A 24064-nucleotide genomic window follows, 5' to 3' on the forward strand; every position below is an offset into this window, starting at 1 on the left:
CTATAGTGTATTTATTTTTTTAAATTAACACCACAGTAAACTACCAACTACAGTGAAAGACACAGAACACACTGGCAACTCCAAATCAAGCTGTAGTTTACAAATTGTCATTTAAATGATAAAGATAATAATAACATTAAATGAAAGTGAAAACCTCACTTCTAGACTTAAGTCAGAGATCCAAGTCAGCCTTACAGGAATTTTAAGATAGGCAATTAATGAATGGTTATACTTTTCTAGAAATGAGAAATACTGTAAGCTTTCCCCTACAATGACTGCTTTGAACCTACTTTTTTTCCCCCCAAAGCATGCAGGGCCTATTTTCAGATGCTTGATTATGGCAAGAAAGAAGAAAAGTAATGATTTTTGGTATAATACAAGCAATTTGTAGAACCAAGCATACAATTTTGCATAAAACATTGCAGGTTAAAATAATATTGTAGGTTTCAAGCCATTGCATTACAGTTGAATAGTTGTCACAATTAGGTTTTGTAAAATTTAAAACTCTAAGTTTTGAAGTGAAGCAGTAAAACTAAATTCTTAAACAATGACTTTTACCTTCATACAGCACAGAAGAACTATTTTTATTTGGGTTGAAACAGTTATTTACAGCTAACATTGATTGAGTCTTGGTAAAAGTCTGATAACACTTGAAGAGAAATATCTCTTCAGCTTTCTGAAAGATCAGTGAACATGTTTGAGGTTAGAGATGGTCATATCTCTATGACTATAGAGATCATAGCCAATGCTAGTCTCCTACCATGGCCAAGCATATGGTGTGTTCTTTAACCTAATTTAAAATTCAAAGCACCAAAGTACAATTTAGATTTAGAAAATGGGATCTGCTATTTAATCCTACATAATTAATGATTAACAATTTAGATGCAGAGACACAGCTAATGAGAAAAGTTTTGATTGGTGCTATTCAGCTCACTTGAGTTGCCTTTTTAAAATCAGAGTTTTGTTTCCACAGAATCCAAGAACTCTTCATAAAATAGAGAAATACATGTATCAAAGGAATTAAGTAAAAGTAGGTTAAAAATAAATAATCTTACAACAACATTTGAAATCCTTTAATGATTTAAAGAAAGGAAGACATATAACACTGAATGCTAAACAAGTCTTTTGAACTTCTCTTGAGATTTTCAGATATAGACTTAATAGCATATGTATATATATATATATATATTTTACATTTTGCATGTAGGCCAGAGCTGTCTAAAATATCTCTTCATAGTAGGCTAGAGGGATCTATCAGGAGATAGAATAAAATCAGATCTGAGAAGCGCCTCAGTTCGTTAGAGTATTTCTTTCTGCTTTGACAATCAGCAGGGATCATAAATTTGAAGCAAATCGTGGCTTTTCCGCCTCTGGGTCTGTCGTTAAGACTGAGGGCGCCTCCCTCGGATGAGCGGCTGCTGGTGGAGGCGGGGCCGGGGGGACTCCTCGGTTGGGGGGGATGGCGCCCGACGACATCTGTCGGAACAGGGTGACTCGCTGGGGGACGGTGCCCCTGCCCCCTGCCTGCAGGCCCGAGCCGTGGCCCGTGGTCACGGGCTGAGGGATGGAGGCCAGGGACTCGCCCACAGTGGGGTGCGGTCTGGAGATCAGGGTGGAGACCTCATGGGGCAGCGAGGGCTGCGAGGCAGAGAGGGGCCTGACCTCTCGGCTCAGGCTGGTGTTGTGGAGCGCCTGCGTGCTCTTGTGCACTTCGTTTTTCGGTGTGGAGCTGCCGGGGGTCTGTGGAGGCTGGGGCGGCTGCTGGGGCTGCGGTGGCGGCTGGACCTGCTGCTGCTGGATGAGGGACAACTGGGACGCCGTGGGGGAGGCATAGTGGAAAGTTCGAGCGGCGAGCGGGCTCTGTACAGGAGGGCTGCAGACGGCGGTGGTGTAGGAGCAGGGCGAGAGGATGGCTGACGGCTGGGGGGTCTGGGTGCTGGGGCTAGGGGAGTGCAGGCTGCTGTGAGACAGACTGGTGGCTGTGTACACCGGCGGCGACTGCGTCCTCACGCGAGAGGTCGGCGTGGTAGTTGAAGAGGTGGAATTCAGGGCGGTCACCTGAGGGTAACTGAGGGGAGGGATTGCCTGCACCATTTCCCTGTCGTGTTTCACAATCTGCTTCAGGATCTCGTTCTCCTGATTGTTGAAAACACCCGTGTTCAGGTCCTTCTGGAACTTTTGCAGGAGAATTGAATTTTTCTTCCCTGTCAGCGAAAGGAAGATAGGCACTTAGAACATCTACAAATGACTGATGACAACTCCAAGCGCCGGGGGCTCCTGCAAAGAGGATGACGGCAGTGTTTCATTGAAGAGGCTTCAAAGTGGAGCACTTACCTTTAGACACCAAATAGAAACGCGGCTCCTGCCTCTCATGCTTCCTGTCTCTTTCTGCTAAGTCTTACCTTCTCCAGGAGTCAAGTTGAAAAGTCTGTAATATGGCAAAAGCCATCTTACTGAAGAAATGGAGAGATTAGCCTGAGGGCTACCCTGAGAGAAAAACAGGGCGCTTGGAGCAGGATGGGTCTGACATCAAGATTTCAGTTTCAAGTTCCTTTTTCAAGAAAGCTCAATGGAAAACACACTATGTGACAGGCACTCTACCCAAGGCTCCTGTTGTTGTCCAGTTGCCAAGTCCTGTCTGACTCTTTGTGATCCTGTGGAGTGCAGCACGCCAGCCTTCCCTGTCTTTAGGCAGATTTATTTTATTTAATCCTCAACTCTTTGAGGTAGGTGTGCTCACGATTCTACTTCATCTAAAAGGAGACTGTAACATAGAAAGGTGAAGACCGATGCCCAAGAAAACATGGTTCGTAAGTGACAGAGCTGGGCAAGGAAGCCAGTGGATCTGATCATAGAGTGCCTGCAGACTAGGAAGCAGCAGCATCTGCGTCACGTGAGTGTTTGCTGCGAATGAAGTCTCCTGGGTCTCACCCACTTGTTGCACTGGTGCCGCCTTTCACTCTGATGTCTGGGGGGCTGTTACATGCATGTCTGAGAAAGAAAGGCCTTTGCTTTTGACCAGCGCCCTACTCCAGTGATTCTCTGCTCTACCTGTATATTTATCTCATTGCTGGATTGGTAAGAGTTACTGATTTCCAGCTGCACCCTAACAGCTAAATGAGAATAAGCAGACAAGGGTCCAGATTTTGGTACTTTATAATCAGATTTTGTCAGGGGATTCTTGTGTGCAGCCAGATTGAGAACTTTTTCATAATCTTTCCTCTTCTGAGAGGTTGTTGTGAGGATCAAAGGGCACTGATGTATGGCAAGTGCTTAGCTCCCTCTAGAACCTCAATAAGCACTCTTCTCGCTATTGTCTTTGGTTTGCATTAACAAGACATTCTTTGGAAAAATAACAATTAGCATCAATTGCAGGTTGATGAAAAGGGGGGAAAATTAGTGATTTTTTTAAATGACATCAATAAAAAATACCTTCGTAAATATGGTAACTGAAAAGTAAATCAATTTGCCATATCACTAAATAAAGTATCACATCTAAACTAACAAGGAATATCTTTGAATAGAAATGTGGTGTTATAATTTACTTGGCTGCTGGAAAGGCAATCATTTTGAATGAATGCCAATATGAACAGTTTCTTCTCTTTTTACAGAATTGTCCTAATTTCCCAAAGAACAAAGACTTCTATATTAGTCGAAAATATAAATTCTTACTTAGCATAGTCACTTTAACTACAATGTATGCATTTATAAGCAATGAGCCCAAAACTGAGGATATTTTTTGTGGTCATGTGAATAGTCAACATTTCATAATCTGAGTATCTGGGCCCTTGTGGAAAAATACTATAACTTTTAATGCACTGCTGGAATTTTGTGAAGATTAAAAATGCAAATAGTGGTGCTTACTTGCAATTTTATTGCCTGCATTATGGAATGAAAATAACTTCATGCAAATTTTTCTTATAAAAATTAATTGTAAATTATATGAGATGCGCTATCAGAGTAACAGAAAGTCTCTATTGAAATACCTTGATTTTGATGCCTTTCTAAATATGGTTAGTTGGCTTAGGAAAAACTCATATGTTCAGAAATCAGTCTCTGATTCTACCATGAACACTCACGTACCACAAAGAGGGAAATTATTTTCAAATTAAGTAAAGATGCTTTCAGGAATACTCACGTCTTTCATGGGCACTGTCTCCTGGACACTCCGTCCTGTTACAGCCTCTAAGTTATCAATATGATTTTTAATATGTGTGTTGTGTCTAGTGTGCATGTGTGCTCAGTCATGTCTGACTCTTTCCAATCCCATGGACGGTAGCCCTCCCGGCTCCTCTGTCCATGGAACTTCCCTGGCAAGAATACTGGAGTGGGTTGCCACTTCCTTCTCCTGGGGATCTTCCTGACTCAGGGATTGCATTGACAGGTAGATTCTATTATTCATTACTATTGTGCCACCTGGGAAGCCTTGTTGTGTCTAACTAATGGTAATGTACAAATACTACCTTTACTTTTCCTAACCAAATTTCAGATCCTTATGAAGTCTTCTGTCCTACTAATATAGAGGAAAAGAAAGATGTAAAGTGCAGAAGAAAAGCTAACATAACCATAACACCAATCAAAAGTCCTTACCTTTAATAAGAATGAAGCAGTTGAAGTACCTCTTTCTTTACTTTTCAGTGATCCCAACCCCATCTCCTTTGAGTTCATTGATTCCTTCATCCCTCCCTAACTCTCTTCAGCAATATTCATTGTGTACTAGGTACTGTGAATGTAATAGTGAATTAGACATGATCTCTTCATTCATAAAGCTTAGCATCTCTAGAGAAATTTAAATAATAAAAGCTGTACTGTGATGGAGGAACGTCTCAAGGGTATGGGAGAACGTATCCAGGGTGCTCACACTAATAAGGAGGAGTGGAAGGTCATAGGTTTCTACAGGGAAATGATGTCTAAATTGAAATATGAAGGCTAGTAGGATTAAACTTTTAATCACTAAGCTGGGAAAGGGAGCAGAGAAGGGTCTTGTGGGGGAGGAGAATTTGGGTGTGGAAAAGGAATGCATACCACCTTCTGACATCAGAATGTTCCAGCATATCTTGGGAAGTTAACAGCAAGCCAATCTGATCTAATTTTACTATGGCAATTATTCAAATGTTTAAACTAGTGTAACTAGTAGGGCCTTATATATCAATATTTTAATTTGAAAGCAGAAAAGATTTTAAAATAAGTTGATGTTTGCAAAATAAAGCATCTATGTGGGCATTTCTATTAAGGCTTTTTCTGTTTGAGTCTATATTACAAACATTAAAGTTTCTACTGTGACAAGTAAAATGCACAGGTTTTCAAATCTTAATGTAAAAATAAATGTAAAGTAGATCCCTAAGATTAAAAAAAAAAACTTGTGATAAAATATAGTTTGTAATGTAGACCCATACTATTGTATTTTTAGTTCTATTTTAATGCCATCTAGAATTTGTAATCATTTTTTTTACCTTTTGATATCACTGAGGAAATCAGACTGTGTAGCTAGTAAAAACAGAGATGAATAAACAAACCTAGAATACTTAGAAGAGAAAGTTAGTGCCTCAGATCTTTCTAGAAATATGACTACAGCTAGTTGCTATTTCTATGTTAGTTAATAAGCAATCTGTAAACTAGCATTTGGGACTTATGACTGCAAATATATACTCAACCACTAGATTAAAAGTGAATTGTAAGTAAAGAAGAAAATAAACAGTACCTATCCTATCTAATCGGTCAATGGCAACCGTCTCAAAGGCTCTTCTCATCATTGGATATTCCTCCAGGACCTCATTGAAATTGTCCACAGAAAGTGAGTAAAGACGACAATATGTATCAGCTCGAACACTGGCAGTGCGCCGTCCCTTGGTCAGCAAGCAAATCTCTATAAAAACAAAGAAGAAAGATATGTTAGGTAATTTTCTTTAGAAGGTCGTTAAGACCTACCTTAATAAAAAAATTCTCATGGTTTGAGAAACCAATGATTAGCAACATTTTATATTTTATCAGAAAATCCCTTTTGATAATTAAAAGTACCCAATTGATAATAACTTAATATTAAAATACTTTTTCTTAAACAATTGAGAAAAGCTGAAACAAATTTATCTCCCCCAGCTCTCATTTCAATTCCCCCAAAATAACTAAAAGTTGCAGAAAAAAGAATAATAAATGTAAAATGAGTTGAAAACAGGAAGAAACCATGCTCAGATAAAAGTTTTTATGAATTCTGGAAGGCAGAGAGGAGATGGTATGTTATAGACAGAAACCAAGTGCTCAAAGTAGTTGCTCAGTCGTGTCTGACCCTTTGCAACCCCATGGACTGCAGCCCTCCAGGCTCCTCTGTCTATGGAATTCTCCAAGCAAGAATACTTGAGTGGGTTGCCATTCCCTTCTCCAGGGAATCTTCCCAACCCAGGGTTCGAACCTGGGTCTCTTACATTGCAGGCAGATTCTTTACCATCTGAGCCACCAGGGAAATGAGCACCAAATCATTGGCTTAGAAAGTCCTATGATCAAGCAAAGTTGGATTGCAGGGTCAGATTTATGCATTATAGGAATGCTTTAAGTAGTTCATATATTCCAAATAAGATCAATATAAAAATTATGTTCCAAATGCATAGAGGAATTTTTCAATTATGTAATTTCTAAGGAAAATCCTTTGTTGAAATTTTGATTCCCAACATATGGTAAGCAAATATTTGCAAATTTGGATTTTCATATTAGGTAAAATCAATGATAAAAGTGATGATTTTTTTACTTCATTTTCAAAATTTATTTATTAAAATTCTGTAGATTTTACTTCTTCAAAAAATTTAAAATAATAGAAAAACATTGCTTCAAAATAATGTATTAGAAAAAAAAGGAATGGGAGTATTTCTGAAATACACACTCCCAACAAAAGGAAATATAGCAAAATCATTATTGCACAGGGCCTAAATTCATACTCCTCTGAATTTATTTAAAGAATTTCAGTTCATGTTGATAAACATCATAAGTAAATTATGTTGTAGGCATTATGTCCTTGATGTTAGAATTGGAAACATTAATCAAACAATATCTTCTTTTGTATTAATTATATGCTGGTAATAAAAAGAAAAAAATCATTTTAGTTAAGAATTTATTTAAACTCAATCTGGTAAGAATAATAATATGCAGGCACTGTGGGAGTACAAAAGATGTGCATCTGAACCAATCTGGCAATTGAGAAGATTTTAGGAAATGCCACCTAAGCCATCAGTTACACTGTTATTGTTCATACTGGTAGATGTTTCAAATTTAATAGACAATATTGTGGTGTGGCCAAGGTTTCAAAAGAGGAAGTCACTGAGGTCACCTCCTCCTTCAGGCACACCAAAATTACAACTGCTTACAGAGCAATTATTGATGTGAATGACCAGAAGACTAGCAGGAAAGATCTTCTTCTACAACTAAAGATATAAAGAAGGAATTAGAGCAAGATGGGTAGAAGAGGCAGACACGCTGTGCAGTTAAGTCCCATAACCCTGGGTAGGTGACCCACAAACACGATAATCAAAATGGCAGAGATTCCTTTTAAGGAGAGAGAAGCCTGAACCTGATGGTAGGCTCCCCAGCCTGTGAGTCCTGAAATAGATCCCCAGAAAGTCTAGCTTTAAGGCCAGTGGAACTTGCATTCTGGAGAGTGGGGGTGCTGTGGGAAATAGACTCCAGTCTTTAAGAGTATCTGCAAAACCTCATACCCTCCAACACTGAGTGCAAAAGCAGTAATTTGAAGGATCCGGCATCAAACCTACTAGCTGATCTTTTAGAGTCTCCTGGATTGGCAGGAGGCAACTGGGACATACCCTGAGGACACAGATACTGCTGGCATCCATTTTTGAGAGCTCATAATACCCTGAGGTCACTGGTGCTGGCAAGCACCATTTTGGAATCCTCCTTATATCTTATCAACACTAGAACCCAGCCCCAGCCACTAACTGGTCAGCACTAGCCCTGGGACTCTGGCCATGCAGCCAGCCATGCTGGGATCAAACCTAAACAAAGCAGCAGCCAGAAACCTCTACAGTAGCAGGAGTAAAAGGTACATTAGCTGATACAGAGGCCTGAATCAGCAAACTGGAAAAAAGAGCAGTAAAACATAACTCAGTCTGAACAGAAAAAGGAAAAAAAAAAGTTGTTTTCTTTTTTAAAGTATAGTTTAAGAGACCTTTGGGACATCATTAAGCTTACTAATATTTGCATTATTAGAGTCCCAGAAGGAGAAGAGAGGAAAAGGGGGCAGAGAACACATTTGAAGAACTAATAGCTGAAAAATTCCCTAACTTGGGAAAGGAAATAGACAGTCCAGGTCCAGGAAGCACAGAGAGTTCCAGGGATGATCAACCCAAGGGGGACCACCCTGAGACACATCATAATTAAAAAGGCAAAAATTAAAGATAAAGAGACTATATTAAAAGCAGCAAACTAAAAGCAACTAGTTACATACAAGGGAACTCCCATAAGATCATTAGCTGAGTTTTCAGCAAAACCTTTGCAGGGCAGAAGGGAGTAGCACAATATATATAAAGTGATGAAAGGAAGAAACCTACAACCAAGAATACTCTATCCAGCAAAGCTATCATTCAAATTAGAAAGAGACATAGAGATTTCTACCAACAAGAAAAAGCTGAGAGTTCAGCACCACAAACCAGTTTTACAAGAAATGTTAAAGGGACTTCTCTAAGCAAAAAAGAAAAGGACAGAAAGATAAATATGAAAGCTATGAAAGAAAAAAATCTCATTCGTAAAGGCAAATATACAATAAAGATAGTAGATCAACCAAATATAAATCTAGTAGAAATGTTAAAAGAATTGTGCATTTAGAAATAACATAGTGTTGTAGGTAAATTGTACTTCAGTTATTTAAAAAAAAATGCAGACATGGAAGAAATGCATCAACACGCTAATGGTAGTTATTTCTGGAGGATGGGGTTTCTAGGTGATTGTTCTTTTTTTACATCATGCTTTTATGTAGTTCTATTTGTTTGCAATGAACATTCCTTACTTGTAAAATTAGAAAGAAATAGATGTGATCAAATTGAAAAAAATAATATTGTGAACTGTTCACATTTGTGTGCATGTTTGTGTGTGTGTACCTTTGGTGTGTGTAGGAAGACAAATCTCTATTGGTCATTGTTTAAGTATAAAGTATATTATTATACCATGAAATCTAGGCTTTTCTAATCTAAAAAATGTAATAAAAAGTATTTTAAACCCTATCTTAAAATTAAGCTCCTGTGTCACTATAGTGCTAGTGTTATATACAACTTATGATTGCTAAATTATGTCAGACAAACTGATGAGAAATATTTTTATTGCTAAGTATTGCTTTCCAATCTGTATTAAGTTGTCATATAGAATGATTATAAGCCTCATGGAAAATAACTCAATGACACATAACGAAGATTTTAAAGTGTATCCATACTCTAACCAGAAATTTCACTTGACAATCTAGCCTAAGGAAATAGTCTGTAATCAGAACACTGATATGGTGATATACATTATGCATTTATGGATATATCTGAAAATACGGAATTGCCTTAAATAAACCAAGAATCAGAATCAACAATGTAGTAGTTATTAAAAGTAAAGCTTTTAAGGTCTCTTTTAATAATAGAATGGTCATGAAAGCTGGAATGAGAAAATCAGGATACAACATTGTAATTATAGCATGATAAAAATGATCACATATAGTGTGAGTAATAAAATCTACCAATGACAATAAAATCTACAATATGCACTGCTCTGGTTGGAAAATATTTCTTTATGTAGATATACTGTTTATATTTTTTCTTTTTTTGACTTTCCTTTATCTAAATTGGTTCTTTTTATTTTTTCTTTGAAGGATAGTTGCTTTACATAATTTTGTTGTTTTCTGTCAAATCTCAACATGAATCAGCCATAGGTATACATATAACCCCTCCCTTTTGAAACACCCTCCCTCCCCATCCCACCCCCTAGGTTGAAATAAAATTTTTTAAATGTTACTTAAAAATTAATATCTAAGTGCATAGAATCAAAAAAGAAAACAAGACAGGAGGGAACAAAAACAAACCTAATAATGGTGAATTACGTGTGGGAGATTTCCTCATTTTTACCTTTCATTATTTTTAATGTATTTTTATTTTGGCACTTACATTTTTAATTTACAAATGCTTTTAATTTTCCTATTTCTGTGGCTTTTTCATTATATCTTCCTCTTCTGTTGGGGATGTAATACCATCTATCTTCCAGTAGTTGTTAAGAGTTCTAGGTTTTTTTTTTCCATTTATTTTTATTAGTTGGAGGCTAATTACTTTACAATACTGTCCATACAGTGACATGAATCAGCCATGGATTTATATGTATTCCCCATCCTGATCCCCCCTCCTACCTCCCTCTCACCCGATCCCTCTGGGTCTTCCCAGTGCACCAGCCCCGAGTTCTAGTTTTGAACAATGGACATATGCTACAATATGGATGAACCTCAGAATATTTCACAAATATAATGAAAGAAGCAAGGCCTGACAGTCCACATAGTACATGCTATCACTGATATAAATAGCAAATCTATAAGGACATATAACAGATTAATCCTGGAGAAGGAAAGGTCAACACACGCCAGTATTCTTGCCTGGAGAATTCCATGGGCAGAGGAGCCTGGAGGGCTACAGTACCTGGGGTCATAAGAGTCGGACACGACTTAGTGACTAAATCAACAGATTAGTGGTTGCTTGGGGAAGTGGGTGGAAAAGGAGATCAACAGCAAGTGGGAAGGAAGAATCTTATGGGGATGATAAAAACTTGAACGTGTTTGGTTTGCATAGTGTAGGCGTCATAATTTGGGGAATTTCTAAAAAGATTGAATTGTTTACTTTAAATGACTGAATTATATATGTAAAACATGTTGCAATAACAATGTAAAAGAAAAAATCCAAGAAGTTTTAAAATATATTTTATTTTTGTTATATTTTATATTTAATTTCTGTCCTGTTTTCTGAATTCTTTCTTCTTACTCTAGAATCATTCTTTCTGTCTCTGTGTTTAGATTTTCCCCTTATAATATATTGAATGCTTTTTTCAAGGAACCTATTGATGTCCATTTCTACTTGAGGATGAAAACTCCAGTGATGTGGCAGAATATGTGAATTTGGAGTTTTTCTTTATGGGTGAAGTTTATTCTTACATTTCCCTAAATGCTACAATGAGGAAGGTTGTACTCCAAGGTTGCCAATATCTCTCTTACTTGTTCTAGGTCTCTGCTTTGTTCAATTGCTTTAGAGAAGAACCACTGGCTTTTTTCTCCACTCAGGAAAACAAATGCTTGGTTACAGGCTGTTCTGCAATGTGGAGGGAGGGACAGAGAGTCTATTGTACCGTACATAGACCTTCCATAAATCTCTGTTGTCCGCTTCACTTTTGAGGTGGCCCTCTGTTTCTTAGTAGCAGCTTTTCTAGTGTTCTGCCAGGAGCTTTGCTCTCTTTGGTCACAGCTCTGTGCTTATATATTCCAAGCTCCCTCTACTTTTCCTTCAAGTTTCATCAGTAACCACCAGCATAATTAGAAAGAAAAAAAAAATGTCCCCAACATCAGAAATTTATTTCTTCACAGTTCTGGAGGCTGGAGGTCCCAAATGAGGGTGACTGTATAGCTGAGTTCTGGTGAGAGTGCTCTTCCTGGCTTGCAGATGGCCACGTTCATATTGCATTTTCACATGGCAGAGATGGGGAGAGCTCCCATCTTTTCCCTGATGAATATGCTCATCAGTCCCATCAGGAAGACACCACGCCTATCACCTCAACAAATACTCAATGTGCTCAGTCATGTCTGACTCTTTGTGACCTCATGAACTGCAGTCTGCCAGGCTCCTCTGTCCATGGGATTTCCCACGCAAGAATACTGGAGTGGGTTGCCATTTCCTTTTCCAGGGGATCTTCCTGACCCAGGGATCAAAACTCATGTCTCTGACATCTCCTGCATTGGCAGGCAGATTCTTTTCCACTGCACCACCTGAGAAGCCCCCTATCACCTCATCTAACTCTCATTATTTAAGTTTCCACTTCCAAATTCCATCTCATTGCAGGGTAGGGGTTCAACTTAACTGAATTTGGATTTGGTTGGATTCATGGACACTGAGTTCATAACACCATTCCTCTTGTCCTGAAATACAACTTATATCCTTATTGTTCTTTAAAAAAAAAATCCAAATCCAGCTTTATTGAGGTATAATTGATATGCAAAAAAACCTGCACATATTTAATGCATATGATGTGATGAGTTTGGACATCTACATGTACCTCTGAAAACTTCAGCATATCCTCTCACTTCCAAGTTTCCTTAATTGCATGTTACAGAATACCTGAATTATACTGGTTTACCAATAAAATATCTTAATCATATTAAAAGCAAAAATCTGGGAGTAGGCGGGGCTAGTGCTAAGTTAGCATCTCAGTGATGCCAACGCGCTGTGCTGACATGACTTTATTTTTTTGGTTGACTTCTCATGATCACAAGCTGAAAGCAGCAGCTATAAAAATCTACATCTTCACATAAATGGCGTCCATACAGGGAGAGACTTCCTTCCCACATTTGTTTCTTTTAATTGTAAAGGTAAAACTTCACAATATTCTTTTACTGCTTTTAATTTTGTTTCTAGAAAGGGAAGATATAAAGATATGGTAACATCTTAAGAAATGGATTTTTATTTACTTTTTTGTATGCTGAAAAATTATTTGAACACTTTTTACAATGAGTATGTGTTTCTATATTTTGTATTTTAAAAAATACATATAAAGATTAGAAAAAATATAGCTACTCAATACTTATACTCATTTTGGAGATACAGTAAAAATAGTTTTACTTCAGCAGAGATATAAATGTACTCATGATTTCTCTAAATTATCCTCTAATGATTGTTGGCCTCTATCATCTGGAGTTTTCATATAATTAATGTACAATATATGTAGCTAAATGAAGCAAAAGGACATGCATTACATGGTAAAGGTGCCCATTACTTACTGATGAATCAGTTAAATACTGCCTTTGGTAAGAAAAGAAATCTTAATGGAGGATGTTTTTTAAATAAAAATGAATACATGTGTTATTAGACCTTACTGTTTTTATGACGTTGTTCAGTCTTTTTTCGCTGATTGCTAAGTTGGTAAAGAATCTGCCTGCAATGCAGGAGATCCCAGTTTGATTCCTGGATCGGGATAGACCCCCTGGAGAAGAAATAGGCTTCCTACTCCAGTATTCTTAAGCTTCCCTTGTGGCTCAGCTGGTAAAGAATCCGCCTGCAATGTGGGAGACCTGGGTTCAATCCCTGCGTTGGGAAGATCCCCAGGAGAAGGGAAAGGGTACTCACTCCAGTATTCTGGCCTGGAGAACTGCATGAACTACAGTCCATGGGGTCACAAAAGAGTTGGACATGACTGAGTGACTTTCACTTTTCAGTCTCTTTAAACCCTAAAATTCCTATATTGCTGTCTCGGTAAAGCTTCAGAGATGTTATTGTCCAGCAAATCTTACTTCTTTAGTTCAGTCAGTTCAGTTCAGTCGCTCAGTCATGTCCAACTCATTGAGACCCCATGAACCGCAGCACGCCAGGCCTCCCTGTCCATCACCAACTCTCAGCGTTTACTCAAACTCATGTCCATAGAGTTGGTGATGCCATCCAACCATCTCATCCTCTGTCAACCCCTTCTCCTCCCATCTTCAATCTTTCCCAGCATCAGGGTCTTTTCAAATGAGTCAGTTCTCCTCATCAGGTGGCAAAAGTATTGGAGTTTCAGCTTCAACATCAGTCCTTCCAATGAATATTCAGGACTGATCTCCTTTAGGATGGACTGGTTGGATCTCCTTGCAGTCCAAAGGACTCTCAAGAGTCTTCTCCAACACCACAGTTCAAAAGCATCAATTCTTCAGTGCTCAGCTTTCTTTATAGTCCAACTCTCACATCCATACATGACCACTGGAGAAACCAAAGTTTGGACTAGACAGACCTTTGTTGGCAAAGTAATATCTCTGTTTTTTAATATGCTGTCTAGGTTGGTCAAAACTTTTCTTCCAAGGAGCAAGTGTCTTTTAATTTCATGGCTGCAGTCACCATCTGCAGTGATTTTGAAGCCCCCAAAAATAAAGTCTGACACTGTTTCCACTGTCTCCCCATCTATTTGCCATGAAGTGATGGGACCAGATGACATGATCTTAGTTTTCTGAATGTTGAGTTTTAAGCCAACTTTTTCACTCTCCTCTTTCACTTTCATCAAGAAGCTTTTTCGTTCCTCTTCACTTTCTGCCATAAGGATGGTGTCATCTGCATATCTGAGGTTATTGATATTTCTCCTGGCAATCTTCATTCCATCTTGTGCTTCATCCAGCCCAGTGTTTCTCATACTCTGCATATAAGTTAAATAAGCAGGGTGTCAATATGCAGCCTTGATGTATTCCTTTCCCGATTTGGAACCAGTCTGTTCTTCCATGTCCAGTTCTAACTGTTGTTTCTTGACCTGCATACAGATTTCTCAGGAGGCAGGTCAGGTGGTCTGGTATTCCCATCTCTTTCAGAATTTTCCACAGTTTATTGTAATCCACACAGTCAAAAGCTTTGGCATAGTCAATAAAGCAGAAATAGATGTTTTCCTGGAGCTCTCTTGCTTTTTCGATGATCTAAAGGATGTTGGCAATTTGATTGCTGGTTCCTCTTACTTCTTAATTAAATTTTATTGAAAATAAATGCAATTATGTAATTCTTTATCTTTTGTAATTTTTGAATCAAAACTGATTTTTCAGTTTGGTCGATTTCTTGCCAACTAATGAAGTAGAGTGCTTTCTCGGTGATTATCTACAGCAGTGATGGTCACCTGCTAATTCAGCTATATGCATGCATGCTCAGTCATATTCATGTCCAACTCTTTGTGGACCCATGAATTGTGGCTCGCCAGGCTTCTCTGTCCATGAGGTTTTCCAGGGAAGAATACAGGAGTGGGTTGCCATTTTCTCTGACAGGAATCTTCATGACCCAGGGTTTGAGCCTGCATCTCCTGCACTGAAAGTGGATTCTTTACCACAGATCCACCAGGGAAGCCCCAGGTCAGCTATATACATGCATTCAATTTCTTGGGTTATTTCAGAGTTTGTTTTTTTTTTTGGATGTAGCATAAAGAGTATTGGCCTGGGGGTTAGGAGTCCTGTGTTACTCTTTCAAACTGACTGATCTCGGGTGTGAAGATTTGAACAAATACTTATATTCTCTGGGCCTTCATCTATTCATCTGTAAAATGTAAAATGCAATTGCATCTCTATAGTTAAATCAACATTTAATCTATAATTTCAGACTTCAGTCATATTTTATATCTAAAGTTCCATTGGTTTTTATATCTTTAGTTCCTCCATGGTATCTGGTAGGTGCTTAATGTTTGCTGAATTGAATCACTGAATCAACATACAACATGTTCTACAAAATGGATTTCAATCACCCATGGAAAAACTAAGGGCTAAAGATAGATTTATACTAGCAAAGTCCTTTCAGAAGTTATCCAATGAGCTGTGTTATTTCCCAGCACAAAACTCCTTTGCCATTCTCTCTCAGCATCTCAATAATTTCTTAGTGAGAAACAGAACAAATTATATTCATGAGGTATATTCTAGAAATAGTCACTGGTTAGTGTGGAAAAGAAAAAACAATTTAAATAGTTCCTTTTGTGTTTAATGCCTCCAAACGCTTTGTTTCATGAAGTGAAATAAACAATGCCACACATTTAGCAATGAGAAAAATTAAACTTGATCTTAAAAGTCTTAGATTTCATGAACTGAATTTCCAGATTCCATATGAATGGAGTAGGTCTTTTTTTTTGTAAATTAATTTTCTCTTGATTTTTAGTTATTTTGGGTATCCACTTATTAAGTGAAGAGAGTTCTGTTTAGATCCTTTGCCAGTGAGCTACCAGGTAAGCCACATGATATATCTTTGGGGTTTTTGTGCAATGTGTATAATGGAGAAAGTATCTAGAAGGTTTGATAATGTTTTCTTCAATGTAGATATGTTCCTACTCACCAAGTAGAAAATTAACTTGCTTTTGTGTTCAGATTACTACACAAGGAAAATAAAACAAAATGGAATTGAAAAATGAAATAAAATTGAACTCCAAAAGAATAAGCAGAGTGCAGCTTACAGATGTAACCTTTTAAAACAGATTTTCTAGCATATTTTCTAGATCCTGTTGCTTGATTCAATCTTTCTGCTTATTTTCCTTGTTTGTTTACTCTCTGAGAACTCAGCTAGGAATTTCTAGAGGTGTAATCACTGCTTTTAAAATTTCAGTGCAAATTTACTTGGAAATACATCCTTGCATCAGGATACAAATTTCTAAATGATAATTAAGTGCACAAGTAATGGAAACTTGGAATATTAATTTTAATTCTGCATGATTCTCCTGTTTTTCTTTACAAAATAAGTTATTTTCTTCACAGGTTAAGTTATTTCACTTATCTAAGAGAAAAACTGGAGCTTCCCTGGTGGCTCAGTTGGTAATGAATCCGTCTGCAATGCAGGAGACCTGGGTTTGATCCCTGGGTTGTGTAGATCCCCTGGAGGAGGGTAAGGCAACCCACTCCAGTATTCCTGCCTGGAGAATCCCCATGGACAGAGGAGCCTGGCGGGCTACAGTCCATGGGGTCACAAAGAGTCAGACACGACAGCAACTAAGCATAGCAAAAGGGAAACTGAGAGTAATGCATCCATTACAGGAGTGTCAGAAATCTCTGTTTCCCATTTCAGTATCATACGAAGTGTGTCCAGGAAGATTAAATCTGGCCTCCCACACTACATATGCACACACACACACCTGCTAAGCCACTTCAGTCCTGTCCAACTCTTTGCAACCCTATGAACTGTAGCCCACCAGACTTCTTTGTCCATGGAGTTCTCCAGGCAAGAAGACTGGAGTGGGCTGCCATGCCCTCCTCCAAGTCATCTTCCTGACCCAAAGATTGAACTCGTGTCTCTTAAGTCTCCTATATTGCCAGGTGAGTTCTTTACCACTAGCGCCACCTGGGAAACCCATATGTGTGTGTGTGTGTGTGTTATTCACTCAGTTGTGTCTGACTCTTTGCAACCCCATGGACTTAGCCCCCCAAGCTCCTCTGTTCGTGGGATTCTACAGGCAAGAATACTGGAGTGGGTTGCCATTCACTTCTCCAGGGGATTGTCTCAACCCAGAGATTGAAACTGGATCTCCTGAAGTGCAGGCAGATTCTTTACCCTCTGAGCCATATACCACATATATACATATGCATACTTTCAATGAGCTTCCCTGGTGGCTTAGATGGTAAAGAACCCACCTGCAATGCAGGAGGCCTGGATTCAATCCCTGGGTTGGGAAGATCCCCTGGAGGAGGGCAAGGCAACCCACTCCAGTATTCTTGCCTGGAGAATCCCCATGGACAGAGGAGCCTGGCGAGTATGGTCCCTGGGGTCACAAAGAGCCGGACACGACCAAGTGACTAAGCACAGCGTGGCACCCCTACTGTCAATGATCTTTAGGGTATGTATCAACCACCCAGTGCTATTTGTGCAGACATTAGTTAATCCTGACTATAAACATTTCAGTCCACCTGACATTACTATCACCTATATAAACAGTCATTTACAAGGTAGGTCAAATGGCCTCAATTTTGCAATTCAGCACTATTTCTCTGATCTCTAAAACAGAACTTGAGAACACTGTAAATAGAGTTAATCAGGAACTCATGACGGAAATTTCTAAGTCAATTAAAATTTTTCACCTGAGTTTCTAGAATTTATGGGAAAATCTGTACTTGGTTGATTATATTAACCTTATACTAACCTTTTATTAACCTAAGCAAGAGCTGCTTCCTTCTTTTGCACCCAATATGAGGAAATAAAAGTAATTCTGTTGTGTCTTAAAATCCTAAGTTCCTAGAATTTACTTTGGTTTCTAATCCAGTGTGTCATAATAATGTATGAGAGGAAATATCACTTCTTTGTTTTCTATTTGTGTTTATAATCTTTCCATATTCATACCAGTGAATTAGTAAATTGACATAGGATACGGTAACATCTGGCTTAAATCAATTTGTATATAAAGCATGGTGACAGAAGCACTTTAAGTGTCAAATGGATCTGACTATAAGGAGCTAAAGAAATTTAGAGCAGGATAAAACATGGGGGTTCAATCCCTGGGTTGGGAAGATCCTCTAGAGAAGATGGAGTATTTTTGCCTGGGAAATTCTGGGACAGAGGAGCCTGGAAGGCTATAGTCTATGGGGTCACAAAGAACCAGACAAGACTGAGCATGCATGCGTGTGAAAACATAAAATAGATATAAATTTTGTGGTATTTAATGTATTTTGAAAAATTTTACTTTTTATAATTTTCTGAAACAGAGACTAGATATAATGTATTTTGATATACAGATTGCATTATATTATATGTAGATAGATTTTACAGCATGATAAATATCCTAAGAAACCGAACAACCAATTTTGCTTTTTTCTAAAGATCTGATTATTTTAATCCCGAAGACACAGTCATACTTGCACAGTTAATAGTGTCCTCTACTGCTGCTTATTCTGTTATTTAGTCATTTAAAGTTATTGCCTTGTAATATGAGCTCTCCCCATATGTTTGGTCAATTTATTTCTTTTAAAAACTAGGAATAGGGTGATCACCTGGGGCTGTGAGTATTGAGTCCAGTAGTGACACCGCAGACAAGTTATGCCTTGGCAAAATTGTTACGAGGTTTACCTAAAACAATGTCTATAAAGTGCCTGGTACAAGCTTAGTACAGTATGGACCCTCTCACAACATGAGTTCCCTTCCTTTTCCTTTTAGGTTGCTTCTCCTATCTCTGAATTTTTTCCTGTGATTTTGTTACTAAGTGCTAGAACCAGGAAGAAGTGATGCTTCATATATTCAATAACCCTCTAAATTGGTGAAAGATAATGACCATCTCCCACACCCACCAAACTGTTTATGAAGCAATTTGTTCACAATCTAACCATCCCAATTCTTTAGATTTGTCTCAAATAAGATGGCTTCATATGGATGGATATCTTTTTCTTAATTACCCAGGGAGAATTCACCTTTTGCCTCCAAACAGTTTTGATCCTCTTGCAACATAGCCTCTACAGTACATTATTGCCCTTATTTGTTCATGTGATATTTCTTGATGCTAAACTATGAGGTATTTAAAGAAAACTACACCAATCTAATTTGCAATGTCAACCCCTTACCATATAATATCACACAATAGTCTAAGTCATGCAATATAACCTGGTTCATGAAATGAGGAATGAAAGAGTCAACTGATAAGGAGCAGAAAGACTTAGATCAGGTTGGAAGCATTCTTCATAAAATAAGGTACTCACATTTGAACACAACATCCCAAAGAGCCAGACTTTTCTGACGAGCATTGATGCTATTCACCAGATGCTACATTGCTCTTCTCTTTTATCTGGTTCCTACTGATTCCAAATACTTTAGAACATTATTGTTTTATTCTGCTGGATACATGGAAGTTTCTATTAAGGTTTATAGTTTTCACTCCTTAACCCCTCTTCCCTTCCCCTTCCTTAGGATCAGTTCAGTTCAGTCACTCAGTTGTGTCCTACTCTTTGTGACCCTATGCCAACATGCCAGGCCTCCCTATCCATGGCCAACTCCCAGAGTTTGCTCAAACTCCTGTCCAAGGAATTGGTGATGCCATCCAACCATCTCATCCTCTGTTGTCCCCTTCTCCTCCTAACATCAATCTTTACCAGCATCAGGGTCTTTCCAAATGAGTAAGTTCTTCGCATCAGGTGGCCAAAGTTTTGGAGTTTCAGCTTTAGCATGAGTCCTTCCAATGAATATTCAGGAATGATTTCCTTTAAGATTGACTGGTTGGATCTCCTTGCAGTCCAAGGGACTCTCAAGTCTTCTCCAACACCACAGTTCAAAAGCATCAATTCTTTGGCACTGAGATTTCTTTATAGTCCAATTCTCACATCCATATTTAAGTACTGGAAAAACCACAGCCTTGACTAGATGGACCTTTGCTGGCAAAGTAATGTCTCTGCTTTTTAATATGCTGTCTAGGTTGGTCATAACTTTTCTCCCAAGGAGTAAGTGTCAAATAATTTCAAGGCTGCAATCACCATCTGCAGTGATTTTGGAGCCCCCCAAAAATAAAGTCTGTCACTGTTTCCTTTGATTTCTCATCTATTTTCCATGAAGTGATGGGACCAGATGCCATGAACTTAGTTTTCTGAATGTTGAGTTTTAAGCCAACTTTTTCACTCTCCTCTTTCACTTTCATCAAGAGGCTCTTAAGTTCTCTTTCCGCCATAACATTGGTGTCATTTGCATATCTGAGGTTACCCGGCAATCTTCATTCCATCTTGTGCTTCATCCAGCCCAGGGTTTCTCATGATGCACTCTGCATATAAGTTAAATAAGCAGGGTGGCAATATACAGCCTTGACGTACTCCTTTCCCAATTTGGAACCAGTCCATTGTTCCATGTCTAGTTCTAACTGTTGCTTCCTGACCTGCACACAGATTTCTCAGGAGGCAGGTCAGGTGGTCTGGTATTTCCATCTCTTTACGAATTTTCCAGTTTGTTGTGATCCACGCAGTGAAAAGCTTTGGTGTAGTCAATAAAGCAGAAGTAGATGTTTTTCTGCAACTCTTTCTTTTTTGATGATCCTACGGATGTTGGCAATTTGATCTCTGGTTCCTCTGCCTTTTCTAAAACCAGCTTGAACATCTGGAAGTTCACAGTTCACGTACTGTTGAAGCCTGGCTTGGAGAATTTTGAGCATTACTTTGCTAACGTGTGAGATGAGTGCAATTGTGCAGTAGTTTGAGCATTCTATGGCATTGCCTTTCTTTGGGATTGGAATGAAAACTGATCTTTTCCAGTTCTATGGCCAATGCTGAGTTTTCCAAATTTGCTGGCATATTGAGTGTAGCACTTTCACAGTGTTATCTTTTAGGATTTGAAATAGCTCAACTGAAATTCCATCACCTCCACTAGCTTTGTTCGTAGTGATGCTTCCTAAGGCCCACTTGACTTCACATTCTAGGATGTCTGACTCTAGGTGAGTGATTACACCATCATGATTATCTGGGTCATGAAGATCTTTTCTGTATGGTTCTTCTGTGTATTCTTGCCACCTCTTCTTAATATCTCTGCTTCTATTAGGTCCATATCATTTCTGTCCTTTATAGAGCCCATCTGTGCATGAAATATTCCCTTGGTATCTTTAATTTTCTTGACGGGATCTCTAGTCTTTCCCATTCTATTGTTTCCCTCTATTTCTTTGCACTGAGGCAGGCTTTCTTATCTCTCCTTGCTTGCTATTCTTTGGAACTCTGCATTCAAATGGGTATATGTTTCCTTTTCCCCTTTGCTTTTCACTTCTCTTCTTTTTACAGCTATTTGTAAGGTCTCCTCAGACAGACATTTTGCTTTTTTGAACTTCTTTTTCTTAGGGATGGTCTTGATCCCTGTCTCCTGTATAATGTTACAAACTTCCATCCATAGTTCATCAGGCATTCTGTCTGTCAGATCTAATCCCTTGAATCTACTTGTCACTTCCACTGTATAATTGTAAGGGATTTGATTTAGGTCATACCTGAATGGTCTAGTGGTTTTCCCTACTTTTTTCAATTTAAGTCTGAATTTGGCAATAAGGAGTTCATGATCTGAGCCACAGTCAGTTTCAGGTCTTGCTTTTGCTGACTCTATAGCACTTCTCCATCTTTGGCACAAAGAATATAATCAGTCTGATTTGTGTGTTGACCATCTGGTGATGTCCATGTGTAGAGTCTTCTCTTGTGTTGTTGGAAGAGGGTGTTTGCTATGACCAGTGCGTTCTCTTGGCAAAACTCTATTAGCCTTTGCTCTGCTTCATTCTGTATTCCAAGGCCAAATCTGTCTGTTACTCCAGGTGTTTCTTGGTTTCCTACTTTTGCATTCCAGTCCCCTATAATGAAAAGGACATCTTTTTGGGGTGTTAGTTCTAGAAGGTCTTGTAGGTCTTCATAGAACCATTAAACTTCAGCTTCTTCAGCATTACTGGTTGGGGCATAGACTTGGATTACCTAAGAATATCTCTTTTCATTGTGACTTCTTCAATTGCCTAATGTCTGCATAATTTTAGCTCTACATGATACTATTTATAAACTGATATATACGATACATTTATACCACTTGTCATTGGCAAGTTAAAATACTTTCTGAAGTATTGCATTGATTTTCAGGATATCTACTGGGTAGATAAGAAGCCATCACTGGTATTCCTGTGGTAGCTCACATGATATACAGAAGATTAAAAGGGATGTGTTTTGTGATTGGAACAAAAATCACATAAAAATATCAAAGCTAAGAAGAGTAAGGCCACAGTTTTCCTGCTTCTATCCATCTTTAAAAATCTATCAGACCACTCCAAATCTTTCCTTTTGATTTTAAATCTACTAGCACTCAACTCTTTAAAAGTTAATCAAACACCTTGAATTATAAATGCCTTTAAAAAGCAGCCAGCTTTTTAAAAATTCATCAAATGATTTCTGCTCTTAGATATCTCAATTGTAATTTTTTTGAAGTAATATCTTGACAGCTCTGTTTTCCTATGTGGTTTAACAGAAAATGGGGAAAAAAAAGTACAGCAGAAATAACAGTTTAAATAGAAAATATATTCACTAGATAATTATGAGGTGAGTCTACTAAAGCAAAAAAATGCTTATCCCCCAAATTTTCCCCTAGTTCTCTGTCTTCCTCTCCTTTTCACACAACACACATATACATGTGCATGATAAAAAAGAGACATGATAAATACACATTTTCCTGGCTTATTGAATGTAGAAATCCAAGATCACTGATTCAGAATGAATTCTTTAGTGCAATGCTTCCAACTGACTCAGACTGGATTCTTTAGTGCAATATTTCCCACATTTTAATATGCATAAAAATCACTTTATGCATGCTAGTGTCTTGCTAAAAAGCATGTTAGGATATAATATGTCTAGAGTGGGGCCAGAGACCGCATTTCTAAAATGTCTTAGGTAATGGCAATGATGGACTTTTTTGGGGAAATTAATTTTTGAAGCAGTCAAATTTGCATATAAAATAGGGTTTTTTGTTTTAAGATAAGTTGGGAAAAGGTGGCAAAAAGAAAAGGAATTTCAGGGATAGAATAAATTCAGGTCACTGAATGATTTTCTTGTACCAGCACATTGGTGGAAACTTTAGGAACTATAAAAGAAATGAAGGACACTGATCCTGATTCAAAGGTTTTATAATTAATTAGAAATTCAAGTACAGTATGTAACAACAGCTTGAGAATAATCCCAAAGCTAAATCATCTGTTGGTTTATAAAAATCTAAAAAGTTCAGTTTGTAGAGCTTTGGTGGCATTGAAGGTCTTAGGTAGGCTCCAAAAGAAGTATAGGAATTACAGTGCTTAGGCCATGAGGATGGAGAGGACAGGGAAAAGGGAATGGGAGGGGAAACAAAGGACACTGGAATGAAATAATCATAAGAACAGGTTCAGAGAAGAATTTATAAGGAGATTTTCTTGGAATTGAAAAAATAGCAGTTTCATAGGATTATAGGATTTTGATTAGGCATAGAGAATATTCCTCCTTAAATAAGAAGATTGGTCTTGATCCACAGTGGGATTGCAATGCTTTTAGGGAAAAAATTTGTTTATAAAATATTGTCTTGGAAAAGGAAATTAAATAGAATAGTATGGGGAGAACTAACTCTCTAGATACCATGCCAAATTTTGGAAAGGCATTCAACCCCTTTTTCTCTTGAAGGCAAATTTATTCTTTCAAATTTTCTGGTTTATGACACAAGAATATAGATTTAGGTTTGTCTTACAAAATGAACAATGAAGATTCTTACCAGTTAAAATAAAGAGTTGAAAAGAAGTTTTGACAATAATCAGGGGTATGAGATGATGGGAATCTGCATGAAATAAAGCTACAGAACCAAGAAATGATCTCTTCCGAGAAGCCCTATGAAATGAAGCTTCAAAAGGACTTGAAAGGTGATGAGTCACCCACAATTTTGAATGT

The 24064-nt window shown here is 38.0% G+C and overlaps 1 protein-coding gene across 1 annotated transcript in view; it reads right to left on the minus strand.

Moving 5' to 3' along the window:
• Positions 1–1335: 1335 nt before the first annotated feature.
• HCN1 (hyperpolarization activated cyclic nucleotide gated potassium channel 1) overlaps positions 1336–24064 on the minus strand; it is a 442779-nt gene continuing 420050 nt past the window's right edge. The window contains exons 7-8 of the mRNA XM_065905565.1: positions 5702–5866; positions 1336–2204 (exon numbers count right to left, since the gene is read on the minus strand). Coding sequence (XP_065761637.1) covers positions 1336–2204; positions 5702–5866 — 1034 coding nt within the window. The remainder of the gene's footprint in view (positions 2205–5701; positions 5867–24064) is intronic.

Source organism: Muntiacus reevesi, chromosome 14 (assembly GCF_963930625.1).
Source record: "Muntiacus reevesi chromosome 14, mMunRee1.1, whole genome shotgun sequence".
In the NCBI taxonomy this organism is placed as follows: Eukaryota; Metazoa; Chordata; class Mammalia; order Artiodactyla; family Cervidae; genus Muntiacus; species Muntiacus reevesi.